This window comes from Apteryx rowi, unplaced genomic scaffold, assembly GCF_003343035.1.
Source record: "Apteryx rowi isolate R43461 unplaced genomic scaffold, aptRow1 scaffold_55, whole genome shotgun sequence".
Classification (NCBI taxonomy): Eukaryota; Metazoa; Chordata; class Aves; order Apterygiformes; family Apterygidae; genus Apteryx; species Apteryx rowi.
In genome coordinates this window covers 3209513-3237457 of record NW_020450816.1, presented here as the reverse complement: position 1 = coordinate 3237457, position 27945 = coordinate 3209513, and the positions used below count along the sequence as shown (strand labels likewise).

Here is a 27945-nt window from a genome sequence, read left to right as displayed (position 1 = left end):
GAAAAGAGAAAAACTCCTAAAGTGCTGACCAGCTTGAGCTGCTTCTAGCACCTCTTGTATGGAGTAAGACTTACAGCATTGTTGCCAGCAATTACTCAAGCTGATTTCTTCCTTAAAGTTTGCATATGAGCAACTGCAAGATATGGTAACTATATTTTCTGAGACACTTTACTACTGTAATTCCTTCATTCACCATCCTCCTTCTGTGCACTTCTTAAGGAAAATGAAATCCCTCAATACTCTTGCATTGTAAAACACGTTAGTAGCTGGAGACAATATGCACATCCTTCACAATTAAAAAAAAAAATTAGTTCATTTTCAGAACAAAGCATTATTAATTTAAGAAACAAAAACCAAACAATGGTAAATAGGAAACCCTTTTAAAAAGCTGCATGCTGAATATCTTGTTTTCAAATACAATGCATGCAGGAGAAATAAATTCATCCAGGCATAATTAAATTAAAAATGTTTTAAGTCTGTTTCAGCAGCATAATGGTTATTATTTTTAAAGTCTCCTCCAATCAGACTGGCCTGGGGTTCAAATGCTGACCTTTGCTTTTCTGCAACCATATAATGGTTTGACCGTTCCGTGGTCCTGCATTGGGACAACACCAGGATATAAAGCCTACACGTACTGTTCTGCTTCCCCGTCTTTGGAAAGAGGCTTGGTTGTACCACCTTTGCTGTCTTCAGCTGCTGCTGCTGCTGCTGCTGCTGCTGCTTTTTCAGGAAGTGATGCCAAATCTTTGAAAACATCCACATAATGCCCAAAGCCGGGGCCCCAGTTCAACAGGTTGTCCCAGTTGAAGCTTCCCGCTTGCTGCCCGAGCTTCCCAGGCAGCGCGCCCTCGGCAGCGCTGGCGGCGGCCGCCTGCGCGCCCACGGGCCCGCCCTCCCCTCTGCGGCCGGGGTACCGCCTCGGCTTCAGCCTGCCGCCGTAGTTGTCCTCGTCATCCGCGTCGGACTCGTTGACCTGGGACAGCTTGGGCATCCTGGAGGTGTACGCTATGGGCTTATCCCTGTCGTACTCCATTTCCGAGCACGTGAAAGACTCGTGGGAGTCACTATCGGAGGACGACTCCGGTGCGGGAATGCCGTCGGCCGGATTCCTCGTTCTCGACAGAGGCCTGCGGCAATCCTCCTCGGAGGACGACCGGCCGTGATCAGCGCTACAGATGCTGGGGTTTCTCGGGCGAGGGGTGTTCAGTCTCTCCACCTCTTCGATGGACAGCCCCACAGGAGGAGCGGTCTCCAGAGGAATCTGCCCGATGGGCTGCTTCAGGCGGCTTCCCGGTCGGGAGCCGTGAGTGGCCATGGTCTGCGGGCTCTTGCTTCTCCTCCCCAGCCGGGCSGCGTAGTTGAAAATGCCGGGCTGGCAGACGTCGTTGTGCATCTCTAGCGGGCTGCCCTCCCTTATCGAAAGGTGCAGCTCCCTTGCTGGACTGTGTCTGTAGAAAGTCGATGATTTGGAGAATGGCGCGGGGCTGTGACGAGACAGGGGATTGGGAGTAGGGCATGCAGAGTGGCTTAGTGATGTTGTCCTTAACCCCTGACTGTAGGAGGACTGGTACGTCAAGCTGCTTGCTCCCAAGGGCATGGGGGACTGCCTGGCAAAGCCCAGTGGGCTGTGCCGCTGGATGGAGAACTTGGGTGTGTGGCTCCTGAACTGCTTGTAGTGCTGGATGATGTCCGCGTCCGAAGGGGCGATGCTGCTGGCATTGTCAATGTCGTAGTGCTCTATCTCGGGCTCCGGCGAAGCCAGCGGGGCGCTGGGGATAGTCTCCGGTGCGTGCGGGATGTCTGTTTCATCATAGATAAGATACGGGTTTTCTCTTTCGATTATATCAGGTTTTGGGTTCCCTTCAGGCTGCTTCCTGACTGTCATGTCATCACCATAGGGTGGGATGTTGTCGGGGTCATCAAACGCAACATTCTCGCTCCCTTTTTTCTTCTTCTCCTTTGTTTTCTTCTCTTCTTTTGGCGCTTTTGTCTTCTTTCCTCTGCACTGATTGCACAGGATCAGGCTGAGGACGAGCAGCGCGAGGACTGTCGCACAGCTGCCCACGATGGCTGGCACGGCCCAGAGGGGCAGGGACAGCTCGGCGGGGTGCGGGGACGGGAGACACACGTGGCCTCCATTGAGTCCAGCTCTGCACACATGGCCCGGGGCACACAAGATCCCCAGGCAAGCCACCACCATCTCGCAGGTCCGTCCCGTGTACGCCTCAGGGCAACTGCAGGTGAACCCCGCGTGCGCACTGGGCTCACAGCTGCCACCGTTTTGGCAGGGGCTGGAGGCACAGGCTCCTGGAGGAACGCACTTGTAGGCGTACCACTGATTGATGCACATCAGGTCGCCCCAGCAGGGATTGCTGGCGCAAACGTTGGGGCCTCGGCAGCCAATCTTCACGGAGGGGTCTGTTTTGGATATAGTCACGAGGCTGTGCTTGCCAGCGAAGGGCAGGCTCTCTCCACCGTACTTGATGTAGGAAATACAGCCATCAAATCCTAGGAGAAAAAGCAACAGTCACTTTGGGACCTGGACACAGCGTATTCGCAGTCACCAGATGCGAAGGCAACGCTCAGAGCATCGCAGCCACACTAAAGGGAAAACCTTACAATCAGCAGAACGAAAGATTTTAGTATATGTCTTAGCCCCTGAAATGAAAAGTTCAATACAAACACGGAAACAACAAAATAGAAAACCCAAGGCTATAGTGAGGGCAACAGCCTTTATTTTGTGATGCAGTTTTAATCAGCATGCAGGGTAAATCATGCCATTAGCTATTAGTTCCACACAGAAAGGAAGCCTCGGTGTTTTCACAAGTAAATCTTGGGTGTACTGAGCGCACGGTTGCTTCCCCGGGTTTCTACCTTGCATTGTGATTTATACCTCTGTGTCTGTGGAATTAATCACACTGCTGTAATATTTGAGTAACTTCACTTATTTTGCTGGGAGGATGGCACATTTGCAGATGTTTCAGGAATGTAACAATCTGCACTTAACGATTTAGGCTCAGCTACTAGGAATGTTTTGTTGCTTTTGTTAAATGTTTCCTCTTAGGTTTTAATGAGTATTTGGTTCACAAACTTTTGATAATTTCTTGGTTCAAATTGGACAGGAACTGAAAATTACTTTTACGCAGAATAAGGTTAAATAAAGACCGCTCGCGCCCAGAGCTTCTGACGTAACTTTTATACATGCACCATTTAAAACAAATGATTTTCACAGGCTGCACACAGAAATGGACATTAAAGATAAGAGCACAATTAAGTAATTTCTCTGAAGATATTTGCATGACACATATAAATGATACCAAAATATCTTGAAAAAGTTTTTAGTTCTCTTAAGTCTGACAAATAAGAATTCTGAAGCTGGCCATGGTTTTTAAATTCATTAGTAACATTTCAAAGAAACAAAAATATTCTTAGGCGAATAAATAAAGTGTACCAAAAATTGCATTTAAGATGCTGAAATAAACACATCCTGCTTTCTAGAAGCCCTGAAAAACATTTTGCATTCCAATTACTTTCAGTAAATCTGAAGAATCAAACAATTTTAATCAGAAACCAAAAAGTAATTTGAATGTTGATCTGACTTAAGAATTATAGATGCTGTGTGGGAGGAAGAACTACTGTCAGATTAGGAAATAGCTACCTCAAGCTTAGAAACTGGGAATGAAGTTCAAATCAATTAAAAAAATACAAAAAAAAAGAAGAAAAAATGCATTTTGGGTAAAAGCAGGTTACCTACACACGAACTCAACTCTGTCGCTCAGTGACCAGACTAGATCTGAGTTTTGCAATGCAAAGGGATACTTTCGTGATTGTAGTTTCCCTTTCTTGCACTTAGACTCATCAAAGGAAGCCTGAAGCTTTATATTCTCAGATCTTGATTTTAAAGTAGTTTCCCCTCAAAGTAAAATTGTTTTGACAAAATATTAAGTAATGATTTTGCCAAAGTGCTGTCCAGTGAGCAAATAGTTGGACTTTACAGAAACATATTTTCTAAAAATATATCCTTAAACTAACTCAATTAATTTTCAATTAGAGACCCATTTCACTGAAGCTAAATGCAAGGCTCCATTGCTCAGTAAATAAGTCAGGAATTCAAATGGTTATTGTAGGAAAACATCCTTTTAAATCTATGTAAAACGTTTGAATTAATTTGACCAAATATTCCCTCAAATGGCTTAATTTAATAAACTTCAATTTTTTTTTCCTACTTTTCCCATATTTCTAAAACTTCTTATCATCCACACTACAGAAACTTTTTCACAGCTTGCTTGACCATGGTGGCAAAAAAATTCTAGCTAGCCATTTTCCTTTGCTTGTGCTCTTCCCAGTTTCCCTGTTTCTGAACCRAAGTTGTCTATTGTGCTGCAGCTAAGCCTCATGTCTTATTGTGCTAGGAAACACGGTGTTCATGGCAATCCTTTTATGTCTCTGAATCTAAAAGGACCTTTCTCTAAACTTCCCATAGTTTTGTTGCAGCAGTCCCCTATCAGCTGTGACCCAGAGTTTCAGTGCCGTGAGAGCACACGGAGGTGGATTATCCCTGGCCTTTGTGCAGTTGTGTGTGAGGTCTCAGGAAAATGGAGCCTTTTGCCAGCCTAATAATTCTGTGTTCCTGGGACTTAATCCTTTCTGCAAGGATTTTAYGAAAGTGCAACTTTACGCCAACCTTTACTCAGAGCTGCAACTAAATGGTACACACAAATTCATTTGTAAATTATGCTCCCAATTACCATATGCACAAATGGTGTAAGAAGCATCTTTCTTTTCTCCTTAACTTCTGATTGAATGCCATGTGAGGTGCCATGCTTACAGGAAGATATTATTCAAGAGCAAATTGTATCAGACATAACACAATAAAAATAGTTGACAAGGAGAAGGAAAATGCCACTGCTCGGGTTCTGAAGCATTGCAAATGGGTGAAACAATAAAAAGGAGCAAATATTCCATGCACTATTAGTGTTGGAGAAAATTCCATCTGTGGCAACATATTGCTGGCGACTATTAACGCTATCTTCATAAATAATTGTGGAAATCTCTGTAAAAATGCCTAGTGCAGAGATAAATGCTATGAATATTGACTCTGTCATGAAATAGCAAATACACTCAGGTTGTTTGAGGAGGTGTTAAGGATTTGCCATCTTTAAAGGATGTTCTTTCAAAATGTGAACACCCTCTGATGTCAGAAGTGAAATAGTAGTGGGTATCAATGTAAAATACGTTTTGTTGAGAGATGCAAGTTATACGGTGTTAAGTGACATAAAAGAGCCTAAGTTTTGCAAGCATGKTATTTCTGTATTATTTCCACTCTGAAAGAGCTGTGTTTTCTCTCAGCGTTACTTATATTTTCATTTTCTCCTGTTTTTGCATTTCTGAATAAAGAGGAAATTGAGGATTTAGGCTCAGGTGGGAGACCACGCAAAATGGAGAATTAGCTTGCCTCACTCTTGGTGGTCCCTTTTCAGCAGTGATATGATACACAGCAACTGGGATTTTGTCAGGTCTACCTGGTTTTGAAAACATTACTGGATACACTAGTTTCACATCCCTGAAATTGTCGCCCATGTATGTTTCTGTCTGCCTTTAATAGTACTTCAGATATTTTTGACTATCTGAGTTCACGCAGAGTTTTATATCTCCCCCTTGTAAATCCTTGGTATGTCATACACAACGTAATCCAATATTAAGAAAACATCATATAAATAAGAGATTTTGGATTGTACATTCCTAATGTAAGCCAGACATTCAWAATTTGTCTACTGCAGCATCAGGCAGTGGGTGAGAAGTTACTGTCCTCAATTTTCTTTGTTCAGCTTTGCTAAAGCCTCTTTTACTCTTTGTGTGTATGCTGCTCATAAAACATACATGTAAAAAGGGTAAAGGTAATCATCGGGTTCATATGATTTCATACCACATTTCATACTAACTCACAATGCACAGATATCATTGTTTATACTGGAAACTGTCAAAAAATGTGAACTGTGAATTTGTACCATTCAAAGTTACTTAGTTACTTTATCTGGTGATAATCCTTAAAGTTAGGAAGATTTTTCAATATAAAAACCTAAAAAAAAATTATGCCTGCATTGTCTGGAATATCTCAGTTTGTAGCTAAAAATTACTTCCATCTTTACTTATTGATGGGGTAATAATATCAAGTGAATATTATCTATTTCTTTTGCCAGGGTCTARAACAATTGCTTTAACTCTTAAGGGAGACTGATTTACTTCTTAACAGTTTGACGTTGGTCAGAAGGTGGCCCCTTACTGAGCTTGGTTTCTGTTTCTCAGAAACAAATCCTATTCTTGATTTGATAGCAGTTAGCAGGAGGAAGTGGAGATTCAGAAAATATTTTAATCATATTAATAACAGGCTAAATCCTGCAGTACTTACCAAACCCCTACAGAGACAAAGTTCTTATTTAGCATTTTTGCCTGAGTAACAGATTTGGCTTGATTTTCCAGATTCTGACCGAGGTAAAAAATGTGTCCTTTCTTCTGTCATTAGCATAACAGAACTATTTAATCACTGATTCACATAACAGACAAGCAAGCAAATCCACCCTCATTTCCAAAAAACCCTTCTGATGGAACGCCTGCACTTGAAAGTAACAAGGCTGCAACATATATTAAACACAGAGGTTTGCACAAAGCTTACAGTCCTTGCTCAGACATGTTAAAGTAATTTCAAATTGGAATTTTCCTGACTAAGCATAGAAGAATATGAGTTACTGATAAAGAATTACAGTATTTTCTGCCTTTAAGCAAATAGAGACCCTTCATACATACATATAATATACATGAGTTTATCTGTTTAAATGTGTTTATGCACAGAATATTAAAAAAAATAAAAAAAATACCTGCAACTGTGCTCCTGAAAGGCTGGCTTGGTGGGATTCCTCCCAAAGAAATTGTAAGAACGTTTAGTCCACCGAAGTCCTGCGTGACGTGGAGGATGTCCCGGCTATGAGCCTTGTCGACAGACAGGAGTGTGCTGGAGCCGTTCTTCTCAAGGAGCACCGAATGCCACTGACCGTCTGCCATGTAGACTTCAGGAATGTTCCTTTCCACTTTCCCAGCAATTCCAGCATCAGATATGTAATGCACTTTCCCACCTTTTATCTGATCAGGAAAAAGCAAAATGCATCATTTAAAACTTATACTGACATACTCTACATATTGCCTTCCTCCCATGCACACCAATATAATGCTTATTCAATACAATTACAGTACCACATGGCTTCAGTTGTAAGAGGAAGCGTTTTTTCCCCAATACCAAAATATTTTGTTCTAAAAAAGCATCAATTATTTTGCACTAAAAATTTGGCCTCAATTAAATACATCTTGTCTGTAGAAAACTTAGAATTTGCCATCCAGTCATATCTCGTAAAAGAAAAACCCACTGAGAAGCCAGAAATAGGGCATCACACATCATAAAACATTTTAACCAATAAAAGATGACTTGTGAACTGTTAGAAAAAAAGGTACTATTAAATTCTACAACAAAATTTTTGGCTTTTCCTCTATGAATGAAGCCACAGAATTCTACTGACTCATGAGATGCAGGATTTTAAGCCTCTTATTGGCTTGGTATTAAATGAACCCATTAGTGCAAATTCTACATTTAAGATAAAGGAGTAAAAAATATACTAGTGAAACATCATTTAAAAAAAAAAAAGCAAGCTTCTCAAATATTGCATAAGAGTCTGCTGTGTTAGCTGACCTCTCAATGGTTGTACAAACTTGTGAGCTGTATGCAGGGTGTCAAAAGCAACAGAATAATAGAGTTCACAGGGTGGTTCTTCAACTTACTGTATATTTCCTTCCATACTCATCTCTATTACTCTGCATGCTTGCTCATACATATTAAAAGATCACTATTTTCACTTCTCTGTCTGTAGCTGTAGCTTGATCAGGCCTGCGAACCATGCAAAAGCATGCAGAGTGTGTACATTAATATTCTAGGAAAGGTTAAAGCTTGTGGGCTTGTTGAAAGCTCTTTAAGTCTCACGTGTTTTGTTCCAAGAAGAAAAATCTTCACCTGGGAAAAACTGCGAGGTGACACAATAGCTACAAGAATGCTTCTCTCGTTGCCAGAAACTGCTAAATGCTCTAGATTTACTTCTTCAGTGCTGGAAGCTAAGGAAGCTAAGGTCTCAGATCAGCTCTAATATGACTGTGCTCATATCTTGGCAGCAGCCTGCACTGAATATATCTAGTACATACTCCATTTGGAGCAAGAAACACAATGGTTAAGATACACATACCCTTCATTTTTAAACGTCATAAACGTCAGAGTATTTGAAATGTATAATTTGGGAAGTCTTTGATGAAGCTCCCTCTAAAAGATAGGACACTTTTGGTATTGGCCAACACAGATGGCACACGTCTGAAGTATCACACAGCACAGAGAGAATCCCATATTTGGAAATGCAGCCGCACAGACTCTGTTATAACAAATCAAATATCATCTACAGAATCAAAAGTATTTGTAAAAAGAGTAACTGGGCAGAACATACACTTTTTTAATGTTTTAATTTGTTTGTTAGCGTCATTTTGCCTTTCGTGCTTCATGAAAATAACGCCTTCTATTTTTGGCCTTTTATGTAAGCAAAAAAATAAATATACCATATCATACAACATACTCTAGGCCTATAGAAAGATTAAAAATGCAATCGTAAATTCTAATTCCACATTATAGAAGAATTGTATGGTTATTTACCTGACAATAACTGATCCATTCCAGAGTGATTTATGACTCTTAAGCACTAGTTCTGTTTCTTTAAAATTGCACATGGCTAATGCTAACAGACTTATAAAAGATATACTAATGGCGTCTAGAAAATAAAAAATTCCAGAGAGAAGACTGGTTCATGACTTCTTCAACCAGGAAAAAATAAGGAATGTTATTCTTGGTTTCTTGAAGCACAAGCTATTTCTAATTTTGAAACAAATGGCTGATGCTGATAATACTGCATAAAACCCATTTCTAGGTTTTATTTAAATGACAGAGAACCTGACAGGTAGGATTTAATGAAAAGAATGAACTACCAAAGCAAAACCAAACACATTCCCAAATACAAGGATGCTTCAACTTTACTAATAATCTGAGTTTCCTTTACTGAACAAACTGCTTCTTGTTCCTCTGAAATATATGCACTAGTCTTTACATAYTTATAGTGCATTGGTTAAGACACCTGCAACTTGGTATGCATCTATGTTAGCATATTTGGGTAATGAGTAATCCACATTCTCTAGCCATAAGATTCGTAAGATTCATAGATCTTATAGCTAAAATTATGATAATGTAATCTGATTTCAGATGAGATTCTCAGTTAAGACAAAGCAAATGGATTTACCTTTAAACTGTTGTATTTATCCCATTACTTCTGCCAGCATTAGTTGCAACATACTATTTTTAAGAAAATCAGCTGTGACTTAAAGAGCATGATTAATAAGGAATCTCCCACTTTTTTTGGCATTTACCATCTGAAAATGTTCATTCTTTAATTTAATCTGCCACTTTTTGTATCTTTGATGGATTAAGGAACTCTATATATTATAAAGAAAAGCTTATTTCTCTRGGCTTGGGGTTCTTGGCTGAGGGCAGGGGTTTACATTTACTATTTAATGATTCATCCACTTACAGTCTTAATATGTCTAATTTATTACTGCTTGTCTAATTTTATCCCAATTCCAGTTACAACAAAATCAGTTAATTACAAGAGGAAAAAACTGGAGTCAGGTAGGTAGTCACAGTGCTCGTAGCTTTTCTCTAGCACAGTTTAATACTAAAAACATATGCAGGCTTTCATGGAACGCATACATTTTTAATAACAAGCRTATTAAAAGACCCCAAAATGATGTCAGAAAATTGTCTGTTGTGAAGCTGAACAAAAATGTTGTAAACAGAAGTCCCTAAAGCTGATCTTCCGAACTGCGAGTGGTCTGAGATATCAAGGAGCCGTAAGAGCGAGCTAGTTTCACTGAGGTCCATGGGCTCTGTGCCGAGGTAGAAGGGTTTTGTCGTGACGCCTCCTCCAGGCCAGACTGGTGGAGCCGGGAGCCTCCCCGCTCCGCTCTGGCGCAGGGTCCTGGCAGCGCTCCGGGCACGTCCCAGCCTCGCAACGGGCTCCCCAACCCCGACCCGAGGGCTCCCCAACCCCGGCTCCCACCTCCTGCAGCCTGAGAGCCAAAATGCCTCCGCCTCATGCTACYGCAGGGAAACTGGAGGTTGAAAGGCTGAAGCTCAGGGTCTAAATCTGCCATTTGCAGAGAAACAGATCCTGGTGATGCTGCACGTGCATGAAACTGTTCTGAAAATTCCCATAAGAGACTGGACAACCGGGAATAAAACAAGACAACTGCTGTAGTCACACAGACCTTCAGTTTCATTAACTAGTATCAACTGGGAACTTTTCAGCAATAATCAGTGCAGTACAGCGAAGTTATGTCTTCTTCCTTAAACTGCCACATATGTTACTAGGCTAACCTCAGCAATTTGTCCTTATGCAGCTGGATCTGGGCCTTGACGCTCTTGGCCTGCTTGTATAACTTCACCAATATTAACAATAAACGGGTATTTGCATAAACATACCACTAGTGCTTTCAGCCATGAAAAGCTACTTTTTTTTTTTTTTAATAACACTTGTGGAGCAAATTTTACTAGGGAGAAAATGGTAGTATATAATTTTTTTCTCCAGAACTCAAAATAATGAGATCTTCTCAGATAATATGACTAGGAGACAGAACCTTCCTATCAAATGATGTGGTAAAAGTTTATGTCAGTGAAGTAATGCAGGCTGGTCTCTTAAAAGCAACTGGTGTGTGAGAAAAGCCACGTACCTCTGATCAGGAGAGGAATCAGGCAGGTGGACAATATCAATGGGGCCGAAGCTTAGAAAGTGTGAATTTCTCCATGAGTTTCTTTAACAGTTGAGGAAAAAAACTTGGAAAGCCTTACAGCAGTCAAGGAAACTTGGAGCTTACACCTACCCAATAAAGGGGCTTGCCAACATCACTGCTGTACTCATTTAGAGTTATGAGTAAGTGGGCTGAGTCATAGCCAGGAACTGAACCATCGCTTTCTCTTGAGAAAGGTAACTTCTGCAGCAATAAACTCCTGGGAAAAACAACTGTGGGGCATTTGAAGCATTAATTTAGCTACATATCTCAAAATTATTTAAAATTGACATCGGTCTATGGGTAACTTTATGAATTCAGGTTATTTCTTACTTCCTAATTTGATAACAATGAGCCATGTTAGTAGGAATTCATGAAAACATTTTGGCACTTGTTTGCTAGCTTGAGGAGGGTCTGGGTYTGAGGCCTGAAAAATCAAAAGATAAAAGGCCAATAATGAAATGATTTGCYCTGCAGAATGTAACTTAATGACGATAAGAAGTATGGCAATGAAGAGTGTTCCTGCTGTCTTAAAACAGTCACTATTTGGAGCCTAGACAAAACTGATTAGATACAAAACCATCAAGATCTTCTGATACCTTGGCAAATAGCAAGGGAATTGTTGAGAAGATGAATGATGCTGGAGCAGTGCCTAGCCTTAGTTAAAGGCCTAATATTTTATAAAGGAAACAGCAAGGGTAATGGAAAAATGTGATTTTGATCACTACATATGAGACTGTCCAGTCAAACCAAACTGAGCATTAGCTGTAATCTTACCTTCACAGTAGTGAAGTTGCTGCTTTCCTGGATGTGAATTAAAATTCCATTCTCACTTCTTGTCCTGAATTTCACTTCCAAGTGGTCCACGTTCAGGGGTCCCAAGCTGGCACCTCTAGTACCATGTCTCATCATGTATTCTCGCTTCTTATTTGGGCTCATGTGGTAGTCAAGTCGTCCTTTGCCTTCTAGTGATAAGGCGGTGTCGGCAGTAATATCTGGGACAAAGACGAGGAAAGTACTGAGTATGCAGTGCATTATAGCTACAGTGATTATCTGCCTAGTAATAACTATTTTCTTCAGAGAAGAGATCAAGTTCAGAGCAGGCCAGTGGGGAGAGCAGGACTGAATGACAGCTTCAGCCCCTTTACTCTTTGGCTTGAACCAGAATATGTGTCTGAGAGTGGGAGTGTGCTAATAATTTACTGCTGGTATCAGTCAATAGTAAATTAAAACTCGCTAGGGAACGAGTGAGGGAGTAGGGAAAAAAATTTGGCTCTCAGAACTATAATTCCTTCCCAGAGATGTTACTATTTCCATTACTGCAAGCAGGGTTTCATGATATATTGAACTGTAAGCTCTTCAGGGCAGAGATAATGACTATTTGTTACACCAGCAGACCTTCGGTCTGGCACAAAAAGAATAAAAAAATGGCAAAGCATTGACTACCAAATGCTGTTAAAATAATGGCAAAATTCTTCTGTAAACAAGTACAATAAAAGCATATAAATCAGCAAAACAATAATGGAACATGTAAGAAAACAAAGCCTATTACCTGAACATAATTAAATGGCTTTTAAAGAACAGTCTTTATACTACATGTAAATAAATCACCTTGCTCTCCTAGGCAAACTCGTATTGCTTTATAGAGTTATCTGTATGCAAGTTAATAACCTCAGAATAATTACAGATACCTTAAAAAGTGTAAATGGCTTGCATTTATTTACATTGCATTTATCAGATTTTTATGCATATAATCTGATGGTCCTTTGATAAAAAAAGCCTACAATTCAGAGAAGCCATAAGCACATGCACACAATGTTTACACAAGGGAAAGTTTTCCCTAAAGATTTCTTTATATCAAGAGCCTTTCCCTACCCTCCTACCTCCCCACAGCAAACTAACCCCTGCTATGGGATAACCTTATTCTGGTTACCTGTTACCAGGAAGCAGTAATTCTAAATGCATACAAGTTATCTGAAGTGTAATATATATGCAGGAAAATATGGTATATGTACACGCTGCTATTTTTAACTCAACTAAGGACTGCAGTCCATCATGGACTTTTCCTTCATAATTATTTAAGAGGCAAGCATGCTGCATGCTTTCATTATTTTATAAAATTCATTATCCTGTGCACTTGAAAAAAACCTCTCACTGCATTTGGTGAAACCATACAGTTAGCTGTACAGTGAACAGAAAGATAGTGAAATCCTCTCCGTACATTTTTCACAGTGCTTTCCTGTCAGTCCATCCTTGCAATGACACTGCTGCCATGACCAGTGATCAACACAGGTCCCACCATGTTGGCAAGGGCTAGTCATACAAACGCCTTCTAATCTTGGACATCTGAAACAAACCAGAAAATCAGATCCTGAAGAATGTGCATACAAATAAACAGAGCAAACGTGCTGGAAAGGGTCATGCATGCGAACGACAGTCCCTTTCTTCTCCACAGAGATGCAAAAATTGAAGGGCCCTTCCTGTCAGACAGCTCATGTTTCTAAATGGATCCCAATTTTCAGTGCCAAGTTGTAACAGGCTTTCAAAAGAGAAAAGAATTCGGAGATGGGAAAATTTCTATTTGTTATGCAAGAGAAGAAACAACTCTTTTAGGGCTTTCTATGCTGCAGACCTCAGGAGACCTCATAAAAAGAACAGTGCAAACTTGGGGTAGAAAGAGGAAGGGTGAGCTAGCAAATTTGGACGTCTGACTGACATTATTGCTACAACTGTGACTTCAAATACTGAGATGGAAAAAAACAATAGACTCAGYTAATCAATCATTTCTGAGAGACCACTTGGAGGATATGAGGGAAATTCAGTGATACTTGAGAGGCAAAGTGATAGAACAGACATGGAGGATTAAAAAGAAATAAGAGGGAGTTGAGGTTTAGTGAACCATGTGAGTACAGTCAAATCCAGGTGGAATTTATAAAGAAACTGAATAACAGGGCTACTCTGTTTCAGCCTGTAAAGCAACATTAATAACAAATTGCAATAGAAATATAATGATGCTGCTTTTCTGAAGTCTTTGAAATCTTTAGTGAACCTCTCATCCAAATTCACTTTCTCCCTAAATTCTTCACGCTTTAGAATAAATTCTACACTCATTTTTTACAAGAAATATCTAAAGGTGTTTGAACTGAATAGCACCTAACTTTCCTGCCAGTTTCCTTTATTGTAAACGCTGTCCATTTGATACCATATATAGCAGACATACTGATCTAAGATTCCTTGAGCTGCCAAAGCCTGGCTGGGTTCCAGGGGACGTCCGTTGACTGCAAACTCCATTATACAGCCCACAAAATCATGGCTTTCCACCTGTCCTCTCCTTTGAAGGATTGGCTCTAGAGATCTGATGCCACCAACAGTAACTCGATTTGGTTGTACATCAAGAGTCCTATAAAAAAGTCAGAAAAATCAATTAATTAATATCAGACATAAGATAGCAATGACAACAAAGGAACTGTAAGTATCAGCTAAGGTCTGTGGCTAAGTTGTATTCTCCTAGCCCCATTTACACCCACAAGCAGACTACACATAGTTGTACATTTCTCATGTTTCCCCCGAGCTGGGGACAGAGAGGGATTTGGGAATCAGGGATTTCTGAATAAAATCCCTGCCTTATGCACTATGAGAATGCAGCCTGAATTGGGGAGTAGCAGGACATGTAGAGAATTTAATTTGCTTCTGCAAAGAAGATGGGAGGAAATGACACTCACCTTTAAATGCCTCTTGAAGGACTAAAGCCTATGTATCCATCCCTTGCTCGGGACTGGGCTAAGGGCATGTAATTATTATTCCAATTTTCTCTGATTTTAGAGGGGGATTTTTCATTTTACTTTTTACTTTACAGCAAAAAAATAAAAAAAATAAAAGAAGAAGAATTATTTACCAGTCAGTAGAAACAGCCACGTTGCTAACAGTGCAATAGCCTGGCTCCTGATCCTCAGAGCAGGAATCCACTGTCAGTGATGCTGCCTGCAAAAGCCACACATACAAATATGCTGAATACAAGGTTGTAGATCCCCAACATATTAAATGTTTATGATTAAAATATTGCATCAAAGGCTTGGCTAGAATGGAACACTTATATGCCACTCACGATCTCAAGACACTCCAGAGACACCGATCAACTAAATTCTGCATTAACATCGTGAATACCAAGATTCAGATACTAACAGAGAGAGAGTTAATTGGCAGGTTCACACAAAGAGTCAGTTAAAGTTTTCAGATCTGGGTAGGGTTTCTGCATGTTTGTTCGCTTTACCCCTTGAAATTGCAGTTATTTTGGCTCATACTATATCCTATTCTTGATCTGAACAGATTACTCCTGCCTAAGACAGTGGGTATTCCTTCATGGGTCTGACCATAACATTAAAAATATTGTTCAAACTGGATAAATAGCATGTAACAAAAGCTGGGAGTACAAACACTTAAGATTACTAGCTAAAAATGGCATAATATCCCAAATAGATCCCTCTCCCTCCCTCTCTTTCTGCCTTCCTCTCTCTCTCCCTCCCTCTCCTCTTTCTCCCTCAGAAAAAAAACCCAAACCAAAAGTTTTTAATATCTGAATGGAGGTCTTATCTCACTTGCTCCATTTCCCTGAAAATCCCTGAGCAAACGTACTGGGATGATGACTGAGGACACTAGAACAAAGAGGAAGTTCTCCTTCATGTCCTGCTAGGTCATAGAAATTACCTCAAATATTTCTTTTGTTGAATTTCTTCCGTAACGCTGAAATTTCTACCCTGAGAGCTATTACACTCTTCCTGCTTCTTTTGTACCTGTCCTGTGTGCTGGAGTAAGGTAACCCCTGAGGCCGATATGTCTCAAGGGACCTATTTACCCTACCTTGATAATAGTGAAAGATGAGGATATCTACACTTGGACCAAACTAATGTTCAGAGAAGTACTGGGCATCAAGAGTACTCAGAGCAGTCTTTCTCTTTAATTTATTATCTTGAAGCCATCAATCCTATGACAATAGAGTTGCCTCATTATTAATCTCAGTAATTTACGCTAAAGTGAAACATGGCACATTTATTTGTAATCTCTATACTAAACGTCTAACCAAAGCTTTCGCTACATAATTCCTGCTGATTTTAATTGTTTTTTATTTTTGATTTAGCAAAGAATTTTGCCCACAGTAATTTATTAATAACAGATGTGCTGCAAAACAAAACTGAAGGGCAGTTATTCCTTAAGTCAAAATTTCAAACAAATAAACATAATCCACCAGTTGTACATATCAGCTTCTCATGTTACAACTAGATGTGTGGTAGAGTTTTACGGCAAATTTAAATCAAACATTACTTCTTAAAAATGCTATGGTTTACATTTTCATTTAGGTAACTCTGCGGGAGCTGAGCAAACAGCAACAGCTATCGGTATGTCGTTACTGTGTGAATGTCTTTTTTTCTCTCCTGCAACTAAGTTCACCCATTGCTAATAACGTCTTGTTGGAATCCCTACAGATTCTTCATGCTATTTCTAAGTACCTACCATGAGCTGATGCATTGTATTGACCAAATGAATTCATAGGTCTCAGCCCTAAACCGTGTCCTATGCTAAATCTAAATTGTTCGGTTTACTTTTTTTTAATGGAAGTTTATCTTGAATTTCTTTCTATACATAATGAGTAGGCTACTTCTGAGAAACGTCAGTCTGCAGTTCCAAAGCACATTATATGCCCTGTATAAATGAAACAATTCATAGCAAGAATAATAAGMTGACTGGTCTGTATGCCATCATATGCATACATATTTTCCTTCAGAATATCAACAACAAAAATGAAGCGAGTTTTTTGTTCTTAGCTCAATCAATGTAATCTCCCTAACTTACATTGCTATGCATTCTGAAAGCCAAGCTACAACCCCAACTGAAGGTCTAGATATTTGAGAATATATTTTACTTGGACCAGAGTTCATACAATTTATTTTCTAATGTTAGTCAAATGTTCCTGCTTGTTACTTAAGCATTACTCTATGGTTACCTTGCCACATTATGAGAGTTTCTATCCTGTCACTCTGCAATATCTCAGGACTGACAACTTAATGATTTTACCAGTTTCCGATAAAATCCCACTGTGCTGTAGGAAATGACAGATTTGAAATCCTGAAGGGGGGTTATTTTATACATTTTTGGACACCTGGGAGATATTTCTGCTGCAGAAAAAATGTCTAAGACAAAGGTGATTCTTTACACATATTGTGTTTGTAAACAGCTGATATCACTGAGCAGGTTTAAACAAAAAAGCCACACAAAGGTAAAGCTTGCCTTAATGACTGCTTTCAGTCCGAGGCATTCATACCTTAATTTTCTTTAAAAAGTCCTTTCTATGTTCTCTCTTCTTCTATAGTCTAGACCTCCAGCATACCCACAACTAAAACTCATTTTTCTGTCCTATTTGTTCTTAAGTGTATTTCATTTATTTGTTGCAATTTTTAACGTGTGCATCTTTACTTAGGCATGTAAATCTTTTCCATACAAATATCATAACAAATTAGTTGCTAAAATGTGAACTTGGTGCCTTTCAAGACTTAGGTGTGCCTTTGAGCATTACTACTAGGAAGCTGGGACCCAAAAGTATTAAGTATCTGATGTTAATGCACATTAAAACAAAGCCATTACCCAATGTCACAACTATCCATCATCACATGTGGATATCTAACCCTTATAAACCCACATGCCCCCACTGGATTTGCATATCCAGCTGAAGACCACACCATCCCTTTTCAACATGGGAAAGAGGAGAAATCAGGTCTTACAATATTTAGCTGAAACGCAGCTTCAGGCTCAAGACTCTCTAAGAGGAAAGAGTAAAGAAGCATTCAGAAAAGCCAGGAGAAAAGCAGTCTTGCTACTATATGGAACCACGGACTGGTCGGCAACACGGCACCCTGCTCTGCTGAGGACATTTGTGCCTGTGGACACGTTGTCCCGAGTGAAGGCTCATGCAGCAGCCGCGGCAGCCTGGCCACGACGCGAGCATGCTCTGCTCCTCAGCACAGCGCTCCCAACCAGGAGCAGCTCAGGGCTATAAAAGGGCTGTATCTCAGCAGCGCTGACTTCTGCAGCATGTAGCGATGGCAAATCTCTCCTGGGATTCAGGAAGAGCCAAGCTGGGCAGAACAGTTTATTCTTTTATTCCCCACATCACTTCCAGCTTGAAATGTAAAACAAAATGAGGAGCCCCAACCATATATTATTCTTATGTGACTTTAATTTCAAACATGGGAGGAATATGGGATTCCATATACGCTGGCCATATCCGTCTGAAAAGGGAGCTGTTGGGCAATAGTTACTAGATTATAGATGGCAAATATATTTGGTTTCGTTTCTAACTCAAACACTGTGGAGTCCAAAACCTTGGCTTGAACTCAAAGAGCATTTGGTTTATGTTCTGCTTTAGAAATATTATTTAAAAAAATGAGAGAAAAGGAATAGAAAACATTTACTGGAAAAAATATGAAGGCAGGAGAAGGGTCAGAGTACCAAGCATATGGCAATCAGTTGTCCCAGCCTAGTTTTTGGCAGAATTCCTTCCCTCAGATGCTTTCTGGGGAACAAAAAAGCACCTCCTCCTTCAGCCCCTCTCTGCCCCCCAAATCTCTCTCAATGTAGCACCATAAACACCTTTGGAATTTTTACATATATGTTATAGAGGCAAAAAAAGGCTTCCAGTCTGATGAGATTTGTAAAATCTCTAAACGAGCCTAAGGAGGTCACAGATCCCTAGAATTCAAAGTTTGCCTTCTTCTATTCTCCAAATGTTAAGGTAAATTATTTTGAGGCTTTGTGTAGTTACTTTAGTTAATTAGTCTTCCCTAATAATCATCCCTGCAATCAGCATGAGTTAATTAGCTGCATGTGTAGAAATTTATTTCACTAAWTATTCATGGTTCTCATTTTTCACATTTAGAGTGCAGGACATTGCATGTTTTTTTAATTATTTTTCACTATAATTATTATTCTAAACTAACCATTATCGGTCTTCAAGTCAGCTGGGATAAGACAGAAATGAGGGAGTTTTCATCCAAAGTTGGAGYTTCAGCTAGCAAATATAATGTTACTAATGTCACGTTCCTCTGAATTCATGTAGAAGACAAAGTGACTTGGCTGAACTTTTCTTTAATCCTCATTTTAGCATTTCTTACCATTCCAGCCCTCCGGGCAATAACCGTGTGAAATTGTCCATCAGACACCTTCTTAGTTGTGGTAAGCTTGTACGTGCCACTGCCAAGGTTGTAGGAGAACCTCAGCCTTTCTTCTGCTATTTCCAGGGCCAGAAACTCTGCCCGCTCTCCAGTTTGGTTGTCATAGTTGTATAACAGTAAGGCGTTACTTTTTATAGTGGCAAACTTTATATAGATGTAATTATTGTTTGGATCCATACTGGCAAACTCCATATAGGACAACTCTTCAAAACCATAACTATTCAGTTCACAATGATTCCCAAAAACACCTGCAAAATGAAAAATAAAATCTTGTATCAGTTAGTTCTTGCCTCATGTAGTGTACCCTCTGAAACAAGCTAAGTACTGATGTGCTCTAGACAGGCTTACGATACAAAGATTCTCTAAAAAGCTTCTATTTTATAATTAATAATACACCAAAAAAAGAAAGTTACTTTTGTTAAAAAACAAGATAAACTTCATTTAGCCTTTATGGCTTCTCCAGAAAACCAAAAAGCCAAGTTTGATAACTATGTCAAATATGGTTATTATTATCAGGCATTTGTTAATCCAGGTATGTACATAATTTTGCAAGTTGAGCTTATTTTTCCCTGTATGGGTGTTTTCTGAACTGCTTCCAAATCACTGGTTATAATTTATAACATACATTTATGATATTTATGATATAAACACATAGCATATATGTGATAAAAACATTAGGCCTTCTCAGTATTTTTATTAACCTGAATATTTTGATGCATTCTGTATCTTTCTTTTCAGTTCTCTCTAGCCAGTTACCTTCCTTTGATTTTTTTTTACTGCAGACACAATGAGAAAAAAACATGCTTAATTTATGAACATTAGCTACATTTACAATGGACTGTGACTATAAATATAGGAAATGAATGAACTCTAAAGAAAAGAAAAATATGGGAAATGAAATAGAATAAAATTATTCCAAGTAGTAGATACAAAAACACATACAAAGGTAGTTACAAATGTGTATTGAGAACCATTCTTTTGTGCAAGGGTTTTTAGTAGCTTTAAAACATTGTAGATGATTTCTCAGGTTTATCTGGTTTCTGCATTAATCTATTGCACTTACATTCATGCTCTTCTATATGAACAATGACAATTCTGGCATTCAGAACCAACCTTGCCGCAATTATATTGAGATACCTTAAAATGTCTGTGCTGTTTTATATCTTAATTGGGTTCTTTCCATAAAAGAAATTTGTGATAATTAAGTTCTAGTAATTGTTAAACTATTTTGATAGTACCATGTATGCTTCTCAGATTTTATTATTGGAATTGTATTCTGGTTGTGGAACATAAAACTTTTTTAACATATAATAAATCAAACGGACAAGTACTTGTGTGGACTGATAAAGCTGTCTTGATCTAGTCAAGGCCTCTCCTATGCTCTTTAATGAAATCTACTAAATACAAAAGTAAGTGCCAATACCTAATGCTATGCTCCTCACTTGCAGAAAAATGTGTACTCACTAATTCTTTGTCTACAGATATTTTGATGAATTGTGCATGTGAAACAGCTTAATTCCTCAAAAGAAAAACTAAAAAAATCCCAGAAATATCACCCAAAGGCATGTATTGATGCCTTCCTTGCACTTAAGAGGTGTGCAGGACACAAGAATACTGTCATCATTCACAGGCGCTCTTACTTGCTAGCACTCCTAAAACTGCCTAATTTTAGGAATTAGAGCAGGCCCTATTCTGGAGCCCGTGACCTCCTGGGGTGAGGGAGCACCCAAGGCGGCCACAGTGACTGCACGAGCCGGCTGCACTCCCCGAAATTTTGGGCTGTCCCCTTGGAAGGGCAGGAAGCCTTCCTGAACGAAAAGGTACAGCCCTGCCCATGCTGCGTCTGGCCATGTTGGGCTGCGGCTCTGCGGGTGCCCAGGGGAACCCCGGGGCCAGGAGAGGACCAACGCTTGCCCATGGGTAGGGACCTACACGCATACCCCTGAGGCGTTGGTTTTATTGAGGTGAGCGTGAATATGGGAGTTTGAAAAATATTCGGAAAGGAAAGGAAAGGAAAGGAAAGGAAAGTAAAGGAAAGGAAAGGAAAGGGGAGGAGAAGTGTACTCACCAAAGGGGCAGTGGCAATAATAGCCGTCCACTCCACTTTGGCAGGATCCTCCATTGAAGCATGGGTTGCATTCACAGTAATTGACAGCGGAATCGCACGTTTTCCCTGCCATTAGGGAAGAAAATGATTTTCTAGGTCAGCATATTCAGGTCAGTTCCAAGTAAGACTTGCATTTAGGGAACAAGCTTATGAATTAATGCTGCGTGCACTGCCGAGCCACGCATTGGAAAGGGGGGATCATCCCAAGGACCACTGGTGACCACTGGTGGGAGGAAGGATACTGCTCCTGGCCCTGACATGGGCATACCACAGCCTGGAGAAATTCACTTTACATTTCAAGCATCTCGTTGTAATTATCTCATGCTGTTGCTGTGATTTTTTATTAACTGGTGTCTGTAAAAGATTATGAAATGAAAGGAGCTACTGAACTAAAAGAATTTTTTTTCTATTATTTTTTGAGTGCAAAGTATTCATTAGTATTAAGGGGATGAAGGATACAGACAGCCCTTGCTGGAATCCATATGAACACAGCAGGTCAAACACAGGCAGCTATTGTACATTATATGATTTTTCTTATTTTTCCTCATCAATTACAATCTCCTTCCTGACTTGGAGGGACCACAGTCCTCAGGAGCTAAAACATGTTACCCTGGATACAGTTCTTTTCTAAGCAGACATTGTCACATGTGGCAAATATTATTCACTAGAGAATAAATTGAAGTCACATAATTCATTTCAACAAAGACTGGAACGGAGAGGAAAGTGAAGATTTTAACAGATGCTGAATACTGACAAGGGGATTCTTTGTCGTTTTTTCAATAAGTGCAAATATGCAGAATCACAAGAAGAATTGCAAATATATGTATAAGTATAGAACCAAAATTTTCTTTGTATGGAAACATTAACCACAAACTATTTGTCTTCACTTTTATTTTTTTCACTCCTTAGCTTTTACCAGCTTAGCAGCACTTGCGTTACATACCACTGTTGGTACCTGCCTTCCTTCTGTCAGCGGTGCCAGCCTTCACTGCCAGTTCATCAAAATATTTAAAGTATCGTCCCTCATGTCACTATGCAAAAACTAGCAAAATCAAGTATGCTCTTCCAGCTCTCTCCTTGAATTTCATCTACGCCATGATACATACAAATACATAGCAAGGGCTATAAGGTTGGAGTGCTGTAAACACTTCTTATTGCGTTGATGATGAATTATTTTATTCCCAGCACCATGCAAATATAAAATATATTTAAAGTAGAGTACAACATAAACTTGCACAGTGAGCGTCCAGGTAATCCTCACATATCACATGACAGCGACACACCATATGCAGTCCTCAGGCTTTAGACGATTGTCAGTCTCTTTAAAACTGCATAAAACCAGAATTGTGCTATATTAATTCTGCTAGTGTTTTAAGAATTTCATGGCTTCAGTCTCCTAATTAGGAAACTTCTTTTTTTCTCCAGCTTTCTATTTAAGCTAAGCAAGTTCTGAGCCAGTTTTTCTGTGTGAGCACCAGCTCTCCATGTGCGAGTACAAGGAAGGTGGAAAGGGAGTACTGGAGGGCTCCTGTGGTTAATATGTAACTTGTATATTGACCATAAATCTGGGAAACATTTCCAGGATCTGTAACTAATTACATTTCAGGGGTATTTATTTATTTATTTATAGTTTATTTTCTAACTGACGTGGCTGAAGGATGTGCTAACTTTTATTTTAGATTTTTCTATTTATTTAAAAATTATATTGCTGTTCTTTGACTTCTTGAGAAGACATGTAGCAAGGGTGAGGCAGAGATGCTTAAATTATAGCTCAATGAGATTTCTTACATCACAAAAATCAAGTGTAGCTAATAAAGCCTACTACATCTATATCAGTACAACCTAACTAAATAGTCTTCTTTTTCTCAGCTGTCATTAAAGCTGGCATATATGCTGAGTCAGCAACAGARCATGGATGTTTATTTTAGCTGCACACATTTTAAACAGCATATAACAACATCTTCTTCATACAAGTGTTTGAATAATTCACGGAACTAATAAAAGTGTGTTTGCATTTATTCCAGCTGTTTTGACACAGGAGAAGACGAATACTCTGATTAAACAATTCCTCAGAGCTATTAAAACTAATATTTATTTAAAATAAAGAAGAAATTTAGGCTATTCCCTACCATTCACTGAAGTGCTAAAGACCTGGGAAAAATGCATCTATTTACATTTGGATAATGATCTAACAAAAGAAGTCTCTGAAGCTCACTTTTCCTCTTCAAACACATTAAACACGCTTATTCTAGAAAACAAGATAGATATCAGCAGAACAAAAGTAGAACTTGGGAATATTATTCCAGTTTACCACTATGGCTATTCCATATAAGGATTTAAAATAAATTACTTTGATAAAGCTAGATCATTAAAAAAAAATTAATAAACAGATGATGAGACTTATAGACTAAAAACTGAGAGCGGGAGCAATAAATAAATAAATAATGTAATACAATTCTACATATGCACMAAAACAACAGAAACTGTTATTTCTATTTAGCATATAACTCATTTCATTCAAAAAATTCCTGGTGTGACCAGCCAGAACTCTTTAGACATCCATCTTTTCTTCTGCTTTAAGATAGCTTTTAGTTGTACTTTTTTTTTCTTTTAAAACACTCCAACTCTCCTGAATTTCTTTCCCTAGGTGTATTCCTCCAGGCAACCTTACCTACCAGTTAGCTGACACGAGCTCTTTCTGAAGACAGCTTCCACTACTGGCCTCATTCCCTCTTTTCTGCAGCATCTTGAATGTTAGCAATTCATCCAAACTTCCTTCCACTTTTGCATTTTTGATCAGTCCCACCTTAGACTTTTCTAAGAAAGCAACTCACACATTCCTTGTCCATTCTTGAAAGAAAAGTCTCCATATTTAAAGCTACTGTTGACAGCCTGTACTGGTTACTGCCAAGATCCAGATAGTTTCTGTCAGGTTGTAGTTTCTGCACGTTCCATTGGGTGTTCAAAATCCACCTTCCTACTCCTCCCTTTTAATCTAAACTATACCCCTATTCTTTCTGGGGATTCCTCTAAATAAATTGCTGTGATGCCAGTTAAACTTTATTGGTCCTACAACTTCTACTAAACTTCTACTTTTTTCTTTTAACACCTTATTCTCACAGCATTTATAGTCATTCAGGACAATAACAGGCTGCCCCACTACTTTTGGTTATCTCCCTTACAGCATGCTAATACTGTAGAAAATATTCCTAACTCTTTAATACCCAACAACTCAATCATCTGCAACTGTGAAGAGCTGATAAGAATAGAGTGCATTTTTTCAAGTTCTACCTGGTGGCTTACCTATTTCATGGATTACAGACACAGTAAGGTATCTACCAAAGATTTAGGTTTGGGGGGAAAAAACAAACAAAAGAAACCCCCCAAAATAAAAAACACCCTTGCAAATCCATTATTTTCCTGTTCTGCATGAGATAATATGCTTATATTTAGATGCTGCTTTTAATGGATAAAAAAGRAGTTTTTAAGCAGACTATTTTTCTTGAGTAGAGAGTTTATACAAATACTAGTTACTCTAAAATTCTCTCTCGCACAGATAAAGCAAATAACTCAAAGAACCATACTGGACTGAACAGGATAAGAAACTGTTTGCCAGGATGCATACAAGAATCTTCACCTGAGCCTAAGGGCTCAGCTATACCGCTCTGCAAAAAGATGAATCCAATGGGTTTTGTTAAAAGCTCACAAACCTAGAGTAGTTTGGGTTTGCACCGGTCATCTTCCACAACATTTTGCTGATTTAAGGTTTACAACATATAAATTTAAGAKTAACATTCTGGTAGACCTCTACCTTACTTGAGTAGTGTGCTTTGAAAAATGATGAGCTTTACCTGTTTTTATTGCTTATGCAACTTAATTTTCCAAGAAGCATTTTCACAGCTTTGGACTACTACACGTTTCTGAGCTGGGGAATCATTTTATTTGGACAGAATAATGAACGAGCCTAATTATATATGTTTGATTAGTGTTTCAGGGTATCAAGTCCAATGAGGGGAAGGAAATGTCTCAGTCAGTGTTTTGTGAACCAAAGAGAGACCAAACCAGAGCTGTCTCTAGTAATTGTCCAGTTTGGGTGAAGGATGCAATTAGTTCAGCGTATAGCTCTCTTCTCAATTTAAATATTGAAAGATTCAAAAAAGATTTTTCTGACGCAAAGATGAATACCCTGAAGACCATGAAAACTAGGATAACACTGGATAACTGATACCGGATAGCATTTATCATTCATCATCTCAAGCTAATATTATCAGATGCAGAGGCTTATATAAAAATTGAACTTCCTGAGAACATTTTGTTTTTTTAATTGAAAAATGTAACAGGAACAGATACCAACTGAATGCTCTGGGTTAGATTTCAGCTGATTCAACAGTTTTAGTTTTTGTGGGTTTATATGTCCATCTTTTACAGTAGTTCTTTCAGTATTTTAATCTTGCATTTGAAAAAATTTAACAGATCTACATTCCTTCATCTTAATGAGTCCTGGAAAACAGGAAATGAAGGGTTCATAGGAAGGGCAGGCAACTACTGTAAATCACAAAGTATATTCCTTTCAGAAAGTGATTATTTTAAAAACAAAACTTGATCATCATTAACAGATATAATTATAACAGACTTTTTTAAACCCTAATGATGTTGCTCTGAGGTAATCTGTCTTTATAATACTGTTCAGTGAAATGAACTAAATTACCTTTGCAGTGTGATGAAGTGAAATGCAGCTGACAAAACATAATAAATCAAGTAAAAGTAAGACTACTCAGTTTTGAGGTAAGCCGTTATAAAGGTCTACAGCTCATGTACTCTAATTTACAGTGAACAGAGAGTCTGTGTCAGAAAATAGTAATTTCCACTTGTATGCAGTACAGTGTTAATCTTTTTTACAGAGCATGCAAATTCAATTATGAGGCTGTATTTCCACTCCAAGAGAAGCAGCAAAGCTATGTATATGATACACCAAATTAGAATTTTTCTATTTTGGTTGTCTCTTTTTTTGCTGAGGCGCTTGGGGATTATATTCATGAAGAAACAATTTCAAGGTTTTATTTTTACATTCACTATGGCTATCTTTAGTCATATATGAACCAGGATTAAACTCACAAACAGCTGTATTCCCTTTATGTTGGTAGCATAATAATGACATAATACTTCTCTATGACAAGCATTCTGAAACAATCTGTACTCTGACATGYCTGCAGAACCTACTGAATATTAGTTTGAATTTCAAATATGCTTTTTAGCCTGTGCAAACATAAAAAGTGTAAATTTACTGAATATTGATTGTGAGCTCATCTAATAAGCTTTATTGATATTCAAGTCCAAAGACATTTTGGTTTTTAATTACAAACTTTGGTGCCACTTGTTTTCTGTCTTGACCAGTTAATCTTCGGGTACTTAAATAATGCCTGATTCCTCAAAGGACAACTGATTTAAAAAGAGCTGACTCCTAAATATAAATGTCTGCCTCAGTGATACTCTATTTTAAAATCATTTGTGTTGACAAGTAGTTTAAAAAAGCTCATATCAGATGCCACATTTAATTCACAGCATGAAAGAAATCCAACATTTCAAACTGTAAGAGTCTCTCATCACATTTTCTTAGTTAAAATGTTCTTATTTCTTCCAAGTGTTTGTCACATGTAAAACTTTATTTTTAGCTGATATAGGGGTTGAGCGTTAAGATATGAGCTTTAGTATCAGAAAAAGTGACCTGGACATTTCTTTAATGTTTCAAATTATAGGCTACAAGCATATATTACTGTATCCTGCTAGAGCTAATGAAGTGCTTTGCTTAGTTGCAACAGCAAACATATGTCCAGTTAACCTCTGGTGCTAATGTCTTCAAGAATTACAGAGGATAGGTGCCCTAAAATTATTATGCCCCGCTCCTGGCAAAATAATCTGATGTACTAATACAACGCGAAATAAAATCCTGGATCATTAACTTAATTAGAACTACTTGTCCATTAACAATAATTGCTACTGACCTGAGGCCTGCTAGTACCTTCAGGAGGTTTACACAGAAGATCACATCAGTGTCCTCTGTATCAAGAGACCTTTCACACTGAACATGTATCTACTGCTAGCTATGCTTTCAGTGAAGAGGTTAAACCTGCATTTTGAAATCGACTGACATTCTTATTTGCCATAAACTATATGACTTCTCCTGCACTAATCTGTTTTAAGAAAAAAAAAAGAAAAAAAAAAAAGAACAACCTCCCTGATCATGCCACTGGTTACAAGTGAGTTTTGGTAGCAGCTCTTGAAGCCTGAATACCCACACCATAATGAGAACGGCTGTGCCAACCTGGGATGCCCTGGAGCACCTGACATACAGAAACACTCCTTGGAAGAGCTAATGAAAGCCTAGAATAAATCTTAACTTCTCTACTTAGTCTCTTTATGATGTCTGGAAAAAGTGGCCATAAGCAATAGTTAAAATTATTCAAACCTTCCTTAAATATCATACCATCAAATGATTCAGAATCCTATCCAGCTAAACAAAAAATATTTTCAGTTCTTTTACTGTTGTTCACTTAGGTTGCACTAAGCATGATACAAATGCCTGAATGAGATATTTCTGTACCTCAATAAAGTTTAGTTGTAAATTGTGCTTTTTATTTGGGTCTTTCTTTTCTTTCTCTGAATAGATGTTAGAAAGATCAGGCTAGAGCTTGCATTTTA

General features: G+C 38.7%; 1 protein-coding gene across 1 annotated transcript in view; it reads right to left on the bottom strand.

Annotated features, from left to right (window-relative positions):
• Positions 1 to 625: 625 nt before the first annotated feature.
• The window catches only part of FAT4 (FAT atypical cadherin 4), a 162392-nt gene continuing 135072 nt past the window's right edge, over positions 626 to 27945 (bottom strand). The window contains exons 12-19 of the mRNA XM_026081432.1: positions 21208 to 21312; positions 19080 to 19387; positions 14813 to 14898; positions 14138 to 14317; positions 13139 to 13263; positions 11695 to 11912; positions 6876 to 7137; positions 626 to 2508 (exon numbers count right to left, since the gene is read on the bottom strand). Of these exons, the coding sequence (XP_025937217.1) occupies positions 626 to 2508; positions 6876 to 7137; positions 11695 to 11912; positions 13139 to 13263; positions 14138 to 14317; positions 14813 to 14898; positions 19080 to 19387; positions 21208 to 21312 (3167 nt within the window). The remainder of the gene's footprint in view (positions 2509 to 6875; positions 7138 to 11694; positions 11913 to 13138; positions 13264 to 14137; positions 14318 to 14812; positions 14899 to 19079; positions 19388 to 21207; positions 21313 to 27945) is intronic.